Source organism: Salvelinus fontinalis, chromosome 31 (genome assembly GCF_029448725.1).
Source record: "Salvelinus fontinalis isolate EN_2023a chromosome 31, ASM2944872v1, whole genome shotgun sequence".
NCBI lineage: Eukaryota > Metazoa > Chordata > Actinopteri > Salmoniformes > Salmonidae > Salvelinus > Salvelinus fontinalis.
In genome coordinates, this window is record NC_074695.1 from 9,184,758 (window position 1) to 9,201,505 (window position 16,748).

General features: G+C 43.6%; 2 protein-coding genes across 3 annotated transcripts in view; both read left to right on the forward strand.

The window, feature by feature from the left end:
* The first annotated feature begins 264 nt into the window (after positions 1-264).
* On the forward strand, positions 265-8,744 carry LOC129829495 (matrix metalloproteinase-9-like). Its single transcript, XM_055891212.1, has 13 exons — positions 265-581; positions 971-1,209; positions 1,535-1,683; positions 2,016-2,144; positions 2,416-2,589; positions 2,785-2,958; positions 3,238-3,411; positions 4,613-4,768; positions 5,253-5,445; positions 6,787-6,926; positions 7,178-7,328; positions 7,589-7,692; positions 7,973-8,744. Exons 1-13 carry the CDS (start codon positions 447-449, stop codon positions 8,080-8,082), a joined length of 2,028 nt encoding a protein of 675 aa, XP_055747187.1. The 5' UTR covers positions 265-446; the 3' UTR covers positions 8,083-8,744.
* Positions 8,745-10,256: 1,512 nt separating this feature from the next.
* LOC129829494 (zinc finger protein 335-like) overlaps positions 10,257-16,748 on the forward strand; it is a 47,769-nt gene continuing 41,277 nt past the window's right edge. For both annotated transcript variants that reach the window (XM_055891210.1, XM_055891211.1), the window contains exons 1-7: positions 10,257-10,384; positions 11,798-12,046; positions 13,031-13,171; positions 14,631-14,769; positions 15,013-15,096; positions 16,269-16,385; positions 16,515-16,660. In XM_055891210.1, the coding sequence (XP_055747185.1) occupies positions 11,798-12,046; positions 13,031-13,171; positions 14,631-14,769; positions 15,013-15,096; positions 16,269-16,385; positions 16,515-16,660 (876 nt within the window). In that variant the 5' untranslated portion in view covers positions 10,257-10,384. The remainder of the gene's footprint in view (positions 10,385-11,797; positions 12,047-13,030; positions 13,172-14,630; positions 14,770-15,012; positions 15,097-16,268; positions 16,386-16,514; positions 16,661-16,748) is intronic.

A 16,748-nucleotide genomic window follows, 5' to 3' on the forward strand; every position in this document is an offset into this window, starting at 1 on the left:
ACATCCTAACATAATTATTCGATCATTTCCCTAATAGTATTTGTCAAAGACTTCACCAGAAATGTAGCTAAAAAAAGGGTTCATTGTTAGGAAGTGATGTACTGGGCTAAATGTGTAGATTATTACATTTTGGAAAACCCCTGAACAATAACATGAAGCCTTGTCCCTGTGGGATTGGTGATGACTGGTATAGGCAGAGAGAGAGAGAGAGGTGGGAGGGGGGGGGGGGGCTAAGACTGAGAGCATAAATACTGAACCCAAAACACCAAGGTCACAAAGGAGAACGACAACTAGTCTCAAGAGCCAGCCACAACAAAGAGATTGAACAGCAACAAGAGCCAAGGGAGAAACTGTTTTGTGTGTGTGTGTCGGCGAGAGAGCATTCATCTTCATTGACTGTCTATCTGGCACATTCTTGCATCTTCTCTGTCACCTTTGGTCTCACCATGAGAAGAGTTCTGGCTTTGTTTGTGTTGGGGATGTGTATGCTGAGTGGATGGTGCGTTCCCCTGAAGAAGTCAGTGTCTGTCACTTTCCCTGGAGATGTCCTCAAGAACGTGACGGATATGGAGCTGGCAGACGTGAGTAACTAATAGATAAATAGAGATTTGATCTATGTCTATGAACAGATGCTTAATTTGTCTTGTTTTCTGTTCTGAAGACAAAACACATGACGTGAGGGTGGGAGATTCCTTTTATAGTCAATAAAGAAATATGGGTTATTGTCCAACGTCTTCATGTTTCAATGTTATGGATTACATCAAACTAAAGGGACACTAAATTCTGCATAGTTGGACCTAATTTTATGATTTGCAATAATCTCATAATTTGCGAAAATCTAGTCATCGTAATTTATCATCAGAACTACCTGGAGCAGACATGTATGTATTATAATTTGACCTAATTTCATGAATTTGCAATGATGTAATTATCAAATAATCTCATCGTATTCATTATTTCCTACCTCCAGAGCTACCTGAAGAGGTTTGGCTATATGGAAGTTCAGCACCGCAGCGGTTTCCAGTCCATGGTGTCCAACTCCAAGGCTCTGATGAGAATGCAGAGGCAGATGGGTTTGGAGGAGACAGGGACGCTGGACAAGTCTACGGTAGCAGCCATGAAGGCCCCTCGCTGCGGGGTCCCTGATGTACGCTCCTACCAGACCTTCGAGGGGGACCTGAAATGGGATCATCACGACATTACGTACAGGTATGGTGGAAGATGGGATAAAATAACCTAAAGACTGCACAGAGTTATGCTCCTAATACCTCTTGTTGCGTTCATGTATATTCATTAGCCCAGTAGCTAAGTGTAATGAGATGCATGTATTGTAATTACAACCCGTTTCCTGACTGAGAAAGCACATTCCAGAGTTATGTCAGATGCTGTGCCTCAACAGACCTGAGTTGGCAATAGATACCTGAAATGGTGTGCAAATAGCGCATTGCAAAAACAATGGCCTACCTATCTATTTGAATCTGTGGATGTTGACTGCATAGTGAGTTTGACCGTACTATCTTGCTTGCCTCTCTAGGATCCTGAACTACTCTCCAGACATGGGAGCCTCTCTGATAGACGATGCCTTCGCCAGAGCCTTCAAGGTGTGGAGTGACGTCACCCCTCTCACCTTCACGCGACTCTTCGACGGCACCGCCGACATCATGGTGTCATTTGGAAAAGCAGGTAAGAAGGGCTGCGGTAACTCTATGCAGCCCGGGATCCAAACGGACGCTCTGTTTCACCCATTGTTTCACTTCAGTGAAACAGAGCGTATCATTTTGGATTCTAGGCTAAGCAATATGTACCACATTATCTGACAGCAACAATTAAACAGCCTCAGCCTCTCAGAACATTTACGTTTAAAACATATCTCTAAATTGAAGAGTAGACATTCAAATAAATATTTATTGAAGAAACATGAAAGGAAAGAACTGAATTGACCAAACGGAAATGGAATTGGCCCCCAACTCTGCATGAAATGAATGCCATTCATTCAATGCCTTGTTAATTTCCAGATCATGGAGACGGCTACCCCTTCGATGGTAAGGACGGCCTTCTGGCCCACGCCTTCCCCCCTGGTGAGGGCATACAGGGAGACGCCCACTTTGACGACGACGAAAACTGGACCCTCGGCAAAGGAGCAGGTAAGCATGGAGGTGTATAGTCAATCCTGGCTGTTTCAGTCAGCCAGTATTTCATGGAGCTATGACTCCCCCTACTGTCCAATTTAAGCATTTGCTTGACTGAGATTCAAATGAATTATATGTCTCTGCCAACATCTCAACATCAATCTGTAGGGTTGAATCCTTGAGCTGCAGTGAACCATTTTATTGGTCAATTAGATGTATTTAATAATGTCGGACATAGCTATCGTTCACAATTTCACCTAATAAAAACATAACCTTTTTGTTCCAGTTGTGAAGACAAGCTATGGCAACGCAGAGGGTGCTCTGTGCCACTTCCCTTTCTTATTCGAGGGCAAGCAGTATTCCACCTGCACCACAGAGGGGCGCTCTGACAACCTGCCCTGGTGTGCCACCACAGCCGACTTCAGCAGAGACAAGAAATTTGGCTTCTGTCCAAGTGAACGTAAGATTGACAGTTAATACTTGAGAGGAAGGATTGGTCAGAAAGTATTTTTAACAGAGTTTTCTATGACATGCCTCTAATCATATGTCTCTCTCTCTCTCTCTCTCTCTCTCTCTCTCTCTCTCTCTCACACACACACACACACACACACACACACACACACACACACACACACACACACACACACACACACAGTTCTGTACACATTCGACGGAAACAGCAACGGCAAAGCATGTGTGTTCCCCTTTGTGTTTCTCGGGGAGACATATGAAGGTTGCACGACAGAAGGTCGCAGTGATGGATACCGCTGGTGTTCCACCACAGACAACTTTGACAAGGATAAGAAATATGGCTTCTGTCCCAACAGAGGTGAGGGAGTGTCACTGTCACCACTACCATACCTGGGTTCAAATAGTATTCTTTATATTTCAAATATTTTGAGTGTTTGACGGAGCCTGACAGGATTAGCAAATGGGTGTGGTTTTGGGCCTATATATTGATTCCATTGCATCAAGAAAAATCAAACGAGTACAGCTAAAATTACATGGTGTTTGAACCCAGGTCTGATCGCTGTCACACATACATGAATCACTAGCCTGCCGTCAGTGACACATGTTCGCTAATAGTGTTGTGTCTGTGTTATGACAGATACGGCTGTGATTGGTGGAAACTCTGAGGGAGAGCCGTGTCACTTCCCCTTCGTCTTCCTGGGTAATAAGTTTGACTCATGCACCAGCGAGGGACGGGACGACGGCAGGTTGTGGTGCGCTACCACCGGCAACTTTGACACAGACACGAAATGGGGCTTCTGCCAAGATAGGGGTGAGTGATATAGACAGCGTCAGTGCACCTACCGTGCTGACTCAAACTGCTGGCTGACAGTCAGAGACAAACTGCTGGCTGACAGTCAAAGACAAACTGCTGGCTAACAGTCGGAGACAAACTGCTGGCTGATAGTCAGAGACAAACTGCTGGCTGATAGTCAGAGACAAACTGTTGGCTGATAGTCAGAGACAAACTGTTGGCTGATAGTCAGAGACAAACTGCTGGCTGACAGTCAGAGACAAACTGCTGGCTGACAGTCAGAGACAAACTGCTGGCTGACAGTCAGAGACAAACTGCTGGTTGACAGTCAGAGACAACGCCAGTGCATCTATACCTGTTTCAAACTATTGTGCCGACTCGAACCGCTGAGTCAGATCATTTCCTTTCACATTGTCCTTTCCAGCATGGTTCTAGGTGGATGCATAACCAGCTCAATAGTATGGAAACTGTGTATGATAGTAGGTGCACTAGCCTGATCCCAGATCTGTTGCCAGTTAGCCTGGTCCCAGACCTGTTTGTTGCCAGTTGGCCTGGTCCCAGATCTGTTTGTTGCCAGTTAGCCTGGTCCCAGACCTGTTTGTTGCCAGTTAGCCTGGTCCCAGATCTGTTTGTTGCCATTTAGCCTGGTCCCAGATCTGATTGTTGCCATTTAGCCTGGTCCCAGATCTGTTTGTTGCCAGTTAGCCTGGTCCCAGACCTGTTTGTTGCCAGTTAGCCTGGTCCCAGATCTGTTGCCAGTTAGCCTGGTCCCAGACCTGTTTGTTGCCAGTTAGCCTGGTCCCAGACCTGTTTGTTGCCAGTTAGCCTGGTCCCAGATCTGATTGTTGCCAGTTAGCCTGGTCCCAGACCTGTTTGTTGCCAGTTAGCCTGGTCCCAGACCTGTTTGTTGCCAGTTAGCCTGGTCCCAGATCTGATTGTTGCCATTTAGCCTGGTCCAAGATCTGTTTGTTGCCAGTTAGCCTGGTCCCAGACCTGTTTGTTGCCAGTTAGCCTGGTCCCAGTTCTGATTGTTGCCATTTAGCCTGGTCCCAGATCTGTTTGTTGATAGTTAGCCTGGTCCCAGATCTGTTTGTTACCAGTTAGCCTGGTCCCAGACCTGTTTGTTACCAGTTAGCTTGGTCCCAGATCTCACTCAGGCTATAGGTGCAAACCACTGCTGACTTAATGATATGTTTCTATTCACTCTCTCCTCTCTCAGGCTACAGTCTGTTCCTGGTTGCGGCCCACGAGTTTGGTCATGCCCTGGGTCTGGACCACTCCAACATCAGAGACGCCCTCATGTATCCCATGTACGGCTACGTTAAAGACTTCTCCCTGCATGAAGATGATGTTGAAGGCATTCACTATCTCTATGGTATGATATTATCACAATATGACATGATTCGAAAAGGCATTTCCCTGTACTTGAAACTTGATTATGCAATATCACTAGTCCGGTCCTAGATGTGTTTGTGCTGTCTTGAGTGACAAACAGACCTCCCGCTGGGCAGACACGTCAGTTTAACGTCCAGTTTTGATTTATATCTAACTGTGATTTCAGTTAGATATAAACACTGATGATTTTCTGCAAATCCGATCAGTTTGCACATTGACATGTCATCACATACATTTTTGGGGGGTTTGAAATTACGTAGAAACAATGTTGATTCAACCAGTTTTTGCCAAGTGAGCTGGGACCAGACTGCAAAGTCATGTGATCATACAGGATACACAACATACAGACAACAACATAGCATTTCCCTATATCGCCACAGAGACCAGATGGCAATGGAACAAAAATTACTATAATTAAGTGTTGTTCATTTCATTGCATTAATTTCCAATATCTTCCCACCCAGGATCCAAGACAGGCCCTGGCCCCATCCCCACTATTCCTTCACCTGGCCCTAAGCCCAAGCCTGACACCCCTACCACTAAGTCCACTACCACTACCACCACACGCCCCGTGGACCCATCCCAGAGCCCCTGCCAGATTAACATATTCGACACCATCACAGAAATTGATGGAGACCTGCACTTCTTCAAGGATGGGTGAGCAACCTTTACACTGGTAACAAACAAAAAAAAGGTTTCTTTGCGGTTCAACAGTGCGACCTTTTTTAGGGGTGTGACGTTAAATGGGTGTGTGCCCCTTTAAGAGCGCACAAGAGTTCAAATCAAATCAAATTGTATTTGTCATATGAGCCGAATACAACAAGTGTAGACCTCACAGTGAAATGCTTACTTACAAGTCCTTAACCAACAATGCAGTTAAGAAAATACCTATTTTTTTTTAAATAAATAACAAATAATTAAAGAGCAGCAGTAAATAACAATAGCGAGGCAATATGTACATGTAGGTAGTTATTAAAGTGACTATGCATAGATAATAACAGAGAGTAGTAGCAACGCAGGGGGGGGGGGGGGCAATGCAAATTGTCTGTGTCACCATTTGATTAGCTGTTCAGGAGTCTTATGGCTTGGTGGTAGAAGCTGTTTAGAAGCCTCTTGGACCTAGACTTGGCACTCCGGTACCGCTTACTGTGAGGTAGCAGAGAGAACAGTCTATGACTAGGGTGGCTGGGGTCTTGGACAATTCTTTATGGGCAAATGGAGAGATACCCAGAGAGAGAAACATGATTGAGTTATGGGCTAATGGAGAGAGAACCAGAGAGAGAAACAGCATAGAGTTATGGGCTTATGGAGAGAGAACCAGAGAGAGAAACAGCATAGAGTTATGGGCTTATGGAGAGAGAACCAGAGAGAGAAACAGCATAGAGTTATGGGCTAATGGAGATAGAACCAGAGAGAGAAACAGCATAGAGTTATGGGCTAATGGAGAGAGAACCAGAGAGAGAAACAGGATAGACTTATGGGCTAATGGAGATAGAACCAGAGAGAGAAACAGCATAGAGTTATGGGCTAATGGAGATAGAACCAGAGAGAGAAACAGCATAGAGTTATGGGCTAATGGAGATAGAACCAGAGAGAGAAACAGCATAGAGTTATGGGCTAATGGAGATAGAACCAGAGAGAGAAACAGGATAGAGTTACGGGCTAATGGAGAGAGAACCAGAGAGAGAACCAGGATTGAGTTATGGGCTAATGGAGAGAGAACCAGAGAGAGAAACAGGATAGAGTTATGGGATAAAGGAGAGATTACAGGACAGAATGCAAATAAACGAGCCATGGTTGACAAATTCCTCCCGCTGGAGTCCCCTCTTACTACTAAGCACATCTACACCACAACGTCCATTAGAGCTAATGAACACTTGTTGGTTCTTTCTAGAAACCATTTCTTCTAACAGTGTAGCCCATTATCTTACAATGTAAATAATAGCGTTGCAATGTAGCTAAATTCATAATTGTGATATTTTTTGCTGAATCCAATAGGCAATATTGGAGGTTGTCGAGCAAGACTGATGGTGGACTGAAGGGTCCGTTCTCCATGTCTGAGAGGTGGCCAGCTGTGCCAGCCGTCGTTGACACGGCCTTCGAGGACCTTGCGACCAAGAAAATCTACTTCTTCTCAGGTAAACAGAATATACATACACACAAACACCATTTATTTATTTAACTAGTCAGTTAAGAACAAATTCTTACTTACAATGACGGTCTAGGAAGTGGGTTACACTGCCTTGTTCTGGAGAAGGAACAACTGATTTTTTACCTTGTCAGTTTGGGGATTCAATCTAGCAACCTTTCGGTTACTGGCCCAACGCTCTGACCACTAGGCTACCTGCCGCCCCACATCACTCTAACCTTTGTCTCTGTTGTCCCACAGGCACCAGGTTCTGGGTGTATACAGGACAGAGTCTCCTGGGACCCCGCAGCATTGACAAACTGGGTCTGTCCTCCACTGTAGAGAAGGTGGAGGGAGCACTGCAGAGAGGGAAAGGCAAGGTGCTCCTCTTCAATGGAGAGAACTACTGGAGGTGAGTCAATCCCGAGTTCACATGGGAGGACAGGGTGTTGAGATAAGGTTCTGGGTTCAAGTTTCAAAGGAATCACACGCATACTAGAAATGTATGCATTGACTATCATTAGCTGTATTCTCTTTTCATACAGCAAAACAACCTCAAATGTAACTAGAAGTGGATCAGTAGAACTCAGTGAAGGATTAGATGTATAACTATTTACTGTAATGGTAGGTCTGTGTTGTAATAACCAAACCAATTGTGTCTGATCCTTACAGGCTGGATGTGGAGGACCAGCAAATCGACAAGGGATATCCTCACTCCACAGACCTGGTCTTTGGAGGAGTCCCCCTTGATTCCCATGATGTGTTCCAATTCAAGGGTAAATATTCAACTATATTCCTCCACTCACACCGTAGGCTTTTGATAAGAAACAGCATAAGTATTGCAGCAAACTGACAGTTTATATTTTTGATAAGGGGATGTACATGGATTATTCCAGTTGTTAGGGTGGATCCTTTTTTTGTAATGGGGACGCTCAGCCAGCCTCCTGTAATTGGAACCATGACAACAAGACACTTCACACTGCTGTGTACCATCACGTGTACTAAACACACAACACATGAAAGAAGATTAATCCTTGTGATTGTTTGTATTGTTAGGCAACTCCTACTTCTGCCGGGATCATTTCTACTGGCGAATGAACTCCAAGAGACAGGTGGACCGTGTGGGATATGTGAAGTACGATCTCCTGAACTGTAGTGACTCCTAACTAGGGGACTGAAGATTGAAGAACCCTTTCAATAGGGCCTCTTGGAGCAGGGTCCCAGATCTGTTTGTGCTGTCTTGTCAACCTATATATTTACATTGAAAGTAATTTAGCTGACGCTCTTATCCAGAGCGACTTGAGAATGACGGCGAGAGCTTAAGGTACGGTTTGTGTTTATGCAGTGCCGTTTGGAAAGTTGAAACGTCACCCCAAAGTTTGTGTTTTGTAAAATTGTGAAATTATTGGCCACCTTCCATGTACCAACAGTAGAATAGGTACTTTCCTTTGAACGGTGTGTGAGTTAACAGGTTCCTGTCATCTGACCTAGACTAGGGTCCAGAGAGATTTAACCACAGCCCTGAAATAACCACAGCTCCAGCAGAACCGATTCAAAATCTGTTGTGGCTTTAACCTGTCTCCTTGGCACAGATATTTTGGATGAGACCTGAGTTTATATTTATTTATATTGCTCTTCGGTTTTATTTTTGTGTTCAACAATACCATGTGTTTATTTAGAGTTATTTAATATTTTTGAACTGGCTCAAAAGCCATGTATTTTGCACTGAATGGCCCACCATGGTATCTCTCACTTAAGTTATTTTGTATGTAAATCAATGTTTTGTACTTAAACAGAACTGAAAATTCAATAAACAAATAGCACTTCATCATCAGTTATTGTCTATGTAACCATGTAGCTAGCTAATCATCTTGTGCAGCTGTCTTCCTCTCTGCTGTCAACACAATGAGGTTCCGCATAAACACACAACAAAACTATAAATGCAACATGTAAAGTGTTGGTCCCATGTTTCATGAGCTGAAATAAAAGATCAGCTGACATTTTCCATACACACAAAAAAAGCTTATTTCTCAAATTTTGGGCACAAATTTGTTTACATCCGTTACTGAGCATTTCTCCTTTGCCAAGATAATCCATCCACCTGACAGGTGTGGCATATCAAGAAGCTGATTAAACACCATGATCATTACACATGTGCACCTTGTGCTGGGGACAATCAAATTTTAATTTCTCTACCATAAGCCTCAAGTCATTTTAGAGATTTTGGCAGTACATCCAAGCCGGCCTCACAACCGCAGACCATGTGTATGACATTGTACGGGTGAGCGGTTTGCTGATGTCAACGTTGTGATCAGAGTGGCCCATGATGGCGGTGGGGTTATGGTATGGGCAGGCATAAACTACAGACAACAAAATGGCATTTTATCAATGGCAATTTGAATGCACAGAGATACCGTGGAAAGATCCTGAGGCCTATTGTCATACCATTCATCCGACGCCATCACCTCATGTTTCAGCATGATAATGCATGGCCCGATGTCGCAAGAATCTGTACACAATTCCTGGAATCTGAAAATGTCCCAGTTCTTCTGGCCTGCATTCTCAGACATGTCACCCACTGGGCATGTTTGGGATTTACGTTTACGACAGCGTGTTCCAGTTCCTAACAATATCCAGCATCTTCACACAGCCATTGAAGAGGAGTGGAACAACATTCCACAATCAACAGCCTGATCAACTCTATGGAGATGTGTTGCGCTGCATGAGGCAAATGGTGGTCACACCAGATACTGACTAGTTTTCTAATCCACGCCCCTAATTTTTTTTCTTGGTATCTGTGACCAACATATGTATATCTGTATTCCCACTCATGTGAAATCCATAGATTTGGGCTAACGAATTTATTTAAAGTGACTGATTTCCTTATATGAACTGTAACTCAGTAAAATCCTTGGAAATGGGGCTATGCCTGTTTTTTTTGTTGAAATTCCACACAGCAGACAGAGCCAGAGACTGAGCTAACATCCAGCGTTATTAGCCACTGCCATTATGTGAATAGATACATTGTATCATCTAACCAAACATCAAGCTACTATTTACAACTATAGTAGAACATTTGTAGCCATAACTACTGATTTTACGAAACATTGCAGCATGTTCGCGCTACAATTGATATTGTTACTTGTGCCCAGTACGCCGATCGTTGGTAAATTATCTAATACGTCTTCATCTGGAAACAATAGTCCTGTAATTTCCCATACGGTTCTCTATTGAAACTAATCGTTTAGATCTAAGACCTGCCATTAATATCATGAACAAACAAGGAGCACATTTTAAAACAGCTTCCACTTTTCAACAAAACAGAGAAATAAGATCCGGTCGTTCAAACAGGAAGTGAGGAGATACTGATGGCGCCCGACTAGAATGGAGAAGCAATTATCGCGTACAACTTCTTATACAGTTTGGCGTGTCTACTAAGTCATAAACAAATTTAACTCGCAATACACAGTAAGTAAAAATCTCAAGGAATCTCGTGTTGTATAGATACATTTATAAAATTTTCTTCAGGGACGGACGTTGGACGGTCTGTTTTTGCTGAGGCCCTCGAGGTCCCTCCGCCTTAGTAGGTTTTAGAATGCCTGAATGCAAAAAGTGGGCTCGCAGAGCAGGCAGGAGAGAGGGCAGCTAGGCCTGTTTAAATCATAAAGAAGGGTCGTTGATAGCTACACGCTGAACTCAAGTTGTGTTTAGTTAGAGCTGTCAACATATAATGTTTTTTCGCGCTATTATTCCAACAACGAAGCATATAACAATGCCACTGACCTTGTTGCATGTTAATGTGCAACCTCATGTTAGCAGGTTTATTAGCAGGATCTGAACGGCTTGTCCGAGAGTTAGTTAGCTGGCTAACTAACCTTGTTGTCTTCCCAGAAAAACTACTATTACTAGTTTAGCTACTAGATAGTATATTTGCCTCTCAAGGTCGCCAATGTGCAGTCCAAGCGCAAAGAAGAAGTAAACCACTTCCAGCGCAATTAACAGTTGGCAGTTACAGTTAGCGATGAAGCTAGCAAGCTCTCCAATACAGTCTGTTCCATCTAGCGTCCGTAATATTTATCTCCACACTAACATCTCTAATGAACCTCACAAATGCTACTCTACAGAAACTCCTTAACTTATTTGCAATAATCAGCAATTCTTCAAAATAAGTACAATCAATATCCAATAAAAGGTACATTTTGTGTAAAAGTACACTCCCTGTGAATGAATAGTCTTATGTCAGAAGATTGATAATGAATACATGTATGATAGTTAAACTGGTATCCATCATCATGTCTGTCTCAATAATGTCTCTGTAGTGTGGATGGCTCCTGAGTGGCGCAGTGGTCTAATGCACTGCATCTCAGTGCTAGAGGTGTCACTACAGACCTGGTTCGATTCCAGGCTGCAACACAACTGGCTGTGATTGGGAGTCCCATAGGGCGGCGCACAATTGGCCCAGCGTTGTGTAGGTTAGAGTTTGGCTGGGGTAGGCCATCATTTTAACTGACTTGCTTAGTTAAATAAAGGTAAAATACATTTTTAAAAAGGGGTTAGAGCTCAGATGTCTCAAGGGTTAGAACATGATGTTGACAATACCAAGGTTGTGGGTTTGATTCCCTCACACTGAACATGTGCCACTCATAAGTCCTGTGTGTCTCAGTTGGTAGAGCATGGTGTTTGCAATGCCAGGGTTGTGGGTTTGATTCCACACAGGGGACCAGTATGAAAATGTACGTACTCACTACTGTATTTCGCTCTGGATAAGAGCGTCTGCCAAATTACTAAAACAAGACAAATTTGGGGGGGAAACTGACGTTCCCTCTGAGGAAAATGCAGTTCTATTCTAAAAGCTAATGACCATATTATTTTATATCCTAGATGGAAGGGGAGATAGAGGTGGAGAGCAGCAGTGATGTTGGTCCATCAGGGTCTGGGATGGAGGAGCCGTCAGAGAGCGGTATGGGCATGGAGTCGTCGGAGGCCATGTCTGCAGACAGCAGCGACGCAGCTGCACCACACGCCTCCCGCCACCACAGCCAGCACCACCAGCGCCACCATGGGCACGGTCACCATGGCCAGGCCCCAGAGTCAGACTGCCATGTGGGACAAAGCTCAGAGGGTATCCTGGTAAGAACAACAACACTATGTGAACTGTTCAGAATCATCAAATTTTATTGCTATTCAACATCAAATCAAATTGTATTTGTTACATGCACATGCTTGGTAAACAACAGGTGTGGATTAACAGTGAAATGCTTACTTACGGGCCCCTCCCAACAATGCAGAGAGAAAGAAAATAGAGAAATAATAGAAAAGTAAAACATGTAGTAATTGATACACAACGTGTAACTATAACTTGGCTATATACACAGGGTACCAGTACCGAGTCGATGTGCAGGAATATTAGGTACATATAACTAGGAATACAGTAACGGATAGTAAACAGTAGCAGCAGCGTATGTCAAAAAAGTTTGTGCAAAAAGGGTCAATGCAGATAGTTAACCAAATAGCTAACCGAACAACTATTTATCAGTCTTATGGCTTGGGGGTAGAAGCTGTTCAGGGTCCTGTTGGTTCCAGACTTGATGCATTGGTATCGCTTGCTGTGCGGAGAAAACAGTCAATGACTTCAACAATTTTTAGGGCCTTCCTCTGACACTGCCAGGTATAGAGGTCCTGATGTACTGGGCCATACTCACTAACCTCTGTGGCGCCTTGCAGTCTGATGCCGAGCAGCTGCCATACCAGGCGGGGATGCAACCAGTCAAGATGCTCTCAATGGTGCAGCTGTAGAACCTTTTGAGGATCTGAGGACCCATGCTGAATCTTTTCAGTCACCTGAGGGGGAATAGGCTTTGTTGTGCTTTTTTCACAACTGTGTTGTTGTTTTTGGACCATGATAGATCCTACAAGAGATATAAACATTCAATCTGTGATGGTAATACAAGGGAAGCCTGTGTGTTTGCAATGATAATCATAATCCATTTTAATAAAGCGCTTTTCAAGAATCCAAAGACTGTTCAGTGTTTGAATGGCTCCGTAGGGTCTCTGGTAATACGTTTCAGTTAGTCTCCATCTCCCTGCCTCTCACGTGTGTTTCTGTGTTTCCAGGCGTTCCTACCAGAGACCAGCTCCAGTACAGACGTCACCCACCACAGAGCCACCGTCCACCTCCCAGACTCCTCCTCTGTGGCCCAGTCCACCAGCGTCTCCACCGTAACCCAGTCCATCCTGGTGTCCGGGTCGGCCCAGGTGAGCATCTCTAATATTCAAGAGCACCCTGGTTGACCCCATAGCCAGCCTAGGTACCAGCCATACTAGCTACCGGCCGGCCTAGCTACCGGCCATATTTGACAGGCAACAGGTGGCAGCCCATGCCAGTCAACCGGCAGAGCTAACTGAGCTAGAGATTATATTTAACACTTCTTACTGCATTGCCAGAGGAGATGTTACATACCCAGAAAAATTATGAATTACAAATCAACCTGACATATGGAAATGAGTGGTCTTCCGTTAAACATTATCGGCACCATAGCAGACACTATCCGGGAAGAGGGTTAGTGCTATCCGGGATCATTGAGATGTCCCTACTCTAACCATAAAAGCAAGTCGTTTTTTTGTTGTTGCTAGATTCTCGATCAAAGAAATTGATTCGTTATTGTGAGAGGAGATTAAACCTTTTTATTTCATTATCCAAGTAAATCAAATCACATTTTATTAGTCACATACACATATTTAGCAGATGTTATTGCGGGTGTAGCGAAATGCTTGTGTTCCTAGCTCCAACAGTGCAGTAATATCTAACAATTCAAAACAATACACACACATCTAAAAGTAAAAGAATGAAATTAAGATATTTATAAATATGAAGCATCAGTTCATAGTTAGCATGTTACCTTATTACAACATGTAATATTATTAGCTACATAGTTTTGTATTATTATCTGTTAGCTGAATGCAGTAATGGATAACAGTATAGAGTTGCAGCTGCACTGTTAAATACAATAAAGGTTATGTTTTAATCACCTATGTAAATATTTTAGCTGTTTCCTTTTTTTTTTATATATACAATCAATGTTCTGTTTTGTATGTTAGATTTTTTTGTCCAAAACAAATGACCTTTTATTTGTACAGTAAATAGATTTTTAGTTGCACTTTTGAATACAATTTATTTAAATTATTATTTAATTCTGTTGTGCCCACTGTCTTGTGATGCATTCTACATCAAGCGAACAACTGATGACACTTTAATAATAATAGGGACAGTCATTTGCAGTTAAAAAATATATATTGTCTGGTGCTACTTACTTTTTGTCTGGTGCTCCTTACTTTTTGTCTGGTGCTCCTTACTATTTGTCTGGTGCTCCTTACTATTTGTCTGGTGCTCCTTACTATTTGTCTGGTGCTCCTTACTATTTGGCTGGTGCTCCTTACTTTTTGGCTGGTGCTCCTTACTATTTGGCTGGTGCTCCTTACTTTTTGGCTGGTGCTCCTTACTATTTGTCTGGTGCTCCTTACTTTTTGCAGTTAGGAGCACCAGTTATATCAATGACAAAAGTTAATTTCGAGCCCTGACTTTTGTATTACACTCTCACTTGTCTTTTTTCTTCCTAACATTGATTTGGCTAATAGTTGTGTTGAATGTCACTGACTAAGTCGCTTTGGTATAAAAAAGCGTCTGCTAAACGGCATACCGTATATTGTATTACAGGTGATGGTCCACTCCAGTGCAGCGGTGTCAGACTGCGGGGGCATGATGGTGTCTGACTCTACAGCCTCTACCTCCTCAGACCTGGGATCAGCCATAGACAAGATCATAGAGTCCACCATCGGACCTGACATCATGAACGGTGAGGGAATGAACCCCCCCCCCCCCCCCCCCTCGCAAGAAGGAAATTAGATTCCTAGCAATCATGAAAATATATATAGAACAATAGACACAAATGTAACAAACAATGTGAGTACAAATACACCATTCAGGTATAAAAAAAAAAATTAAAAAAAAAGGACTTAGTGTGATTCCTTTGTGGAGAACTGACCACACACTGTAACCTGTCCATCACAGCCAATATCTATGTATCCCTGTTCTCCAGGATGTATAGCAGTGACCAGTGCAGAGGACGGAGCTGCAGAGACCAGTGAGGGGCAGTATTTGATACTACAAGGACCAGACGATGGTGAGCTTTTCTCTGAGGCCTCTTTGATATCGACTGTATCTGTTAGTTCTTCCAAGTAGCACACTATATTACTTTCAGTGGTTTACAGCAGTGGTTCCTAAACGGGTTTACAGCAGTGGTTCACAAACGGGTTTACAGCAGTGGTTTCCAAACGGGTTTACAGCAGTGGTTCCTAAACGGGTTTACAGCAGTGGTTCCTAAACGGGTTTACAGCAGTGGTTCCTAAACGGGTTTACAGCAGTGGTTCACAAACGGGTTTACAGCAGTGGTTTCCAAACGGGTTTACAGCAGTGGTTCCTAAACGGGTTTACAGCAGTGGTTCCTAAACGGGTTTACAGCAGTGGTTCCTAAACGGGTTTACAGCAGTGGTTCACAAACGGGTTTACAGCAGTGGTTCCTAAACGGGTTTACAGCAGTGGTTCCTAAACGGGTTTACAGCAGTGGTTCACAAACGGGTTTACAGCAGTGGTTCCTAAACGGGTTTACAGCAGTGGTTTCCAAACGGGTTTACAGCAGTGGTTCACAAACGGGTTTACAGCAGTGGTTCCTAAACGGGTTTACAGCAGTGGTTCCCAAACGGGTTTACAGCAGTGGTTCCCAAACTGTGGCAAAGGGTCGGCAGGGGGGGAGCATGCAAAAAATGGGTAGTGCGTTATCAGTTTTCCTCTTGTCATTTCAGATCTTAGAGAGATATTTTTAACTTGTCAGTAATGTCCAGATCAACTAGCCCGTGTTGGCTAACATTTTTGAGCTAGGTTTTTTAGCCCGTAGATTTTGTTGTAATGGTTGAGTAACTCAAATATCACATGAACACATAATACATGGCAAAATGTGTATATTACAGGAAATATGTTTTAAAACGGCAACATTTTATCTGCACCCCATGACAAAATATGTAATGACAAACCTGATACATTTTTTCTCCACCAACAAGAGAGTGGTAAACAGTTTGTGTCATGAACAGAACTTGTGCCCCCATACAAATAGACGTGCCCCGTGCAGGGAGGGGGCGCAGAATGTTCCCCAATGCTGGAATGGGGGGGGGGGGGGTGTGTCTGAGTGCAAAATGTTTTGGAAACTCTTATTTAGAGAACCAATGTTTCAGCAGCCAGTACGTTGTACAAAGGAAAGTAAATTTTGTTTTTTCATGGGAACACAACATCTCTTTCCAGGGGCCCCTATGGTAGCCCACATGTCGTCCTCGGCTCTGTCCAGCCATCACCGCATCGCCATCGAGGCTCTGGGAGAGGGTCCTACCTCCACCTGCCACGACCAGGGGGACATGCAGGGTATGACACATGCAACCTATGCCCGTGTTTGGTCTTTGTTATGTTTTTTTTTTACTAAAGAAAAGCTTCATAATGATTTTCAAGTGAGTGCTGTCCCTTATTTGATTGATATGTTTATGACAATGCAAGATAACCTGGATCCAGACCAGCCCTCTGGGAGTCACTCTCACTCCGGCCATTACCCAGACCATGAGGACCAGGACAGCCAGCCTCAGCACTCCCACGCGTCCCAGTACATGGAGTGTAGCGGTGGAGATGCGGACGGACCTGATCAGGTATGAGGGACACACTCAGTTGAGGTTTGAAAACGTATGTTTAAAAAAATGTTAAAAATTGCCTGGATTTTTTAAATCAATGATTGTA

Excerpts from the sequence above, each read along its gene's own strand:
- LOC129829495 (XM_055891212.1), top strand. The coding sequence starts at position 447 with ATGAGAAGAGTTCTGGCTTTGTTTGTGTTGGGGATGTGTATGCTGAGT. Across the intron at positions 3,412-4,612 it reads GGGCTTCTGCCAAGATAGGG|GCTACAGTCTGTTCCTGGTT; the intron begins GTGAGTGATATA and ends CTCCTCTCTCAG. Across the intron at positions 4,769-5,252 it reads AGGCATTCACTATCTCTATG|GATCCAAGACAGGCCCTGGC; the intron begins GTATGATATTAT and ends CTTCCCACCCAG.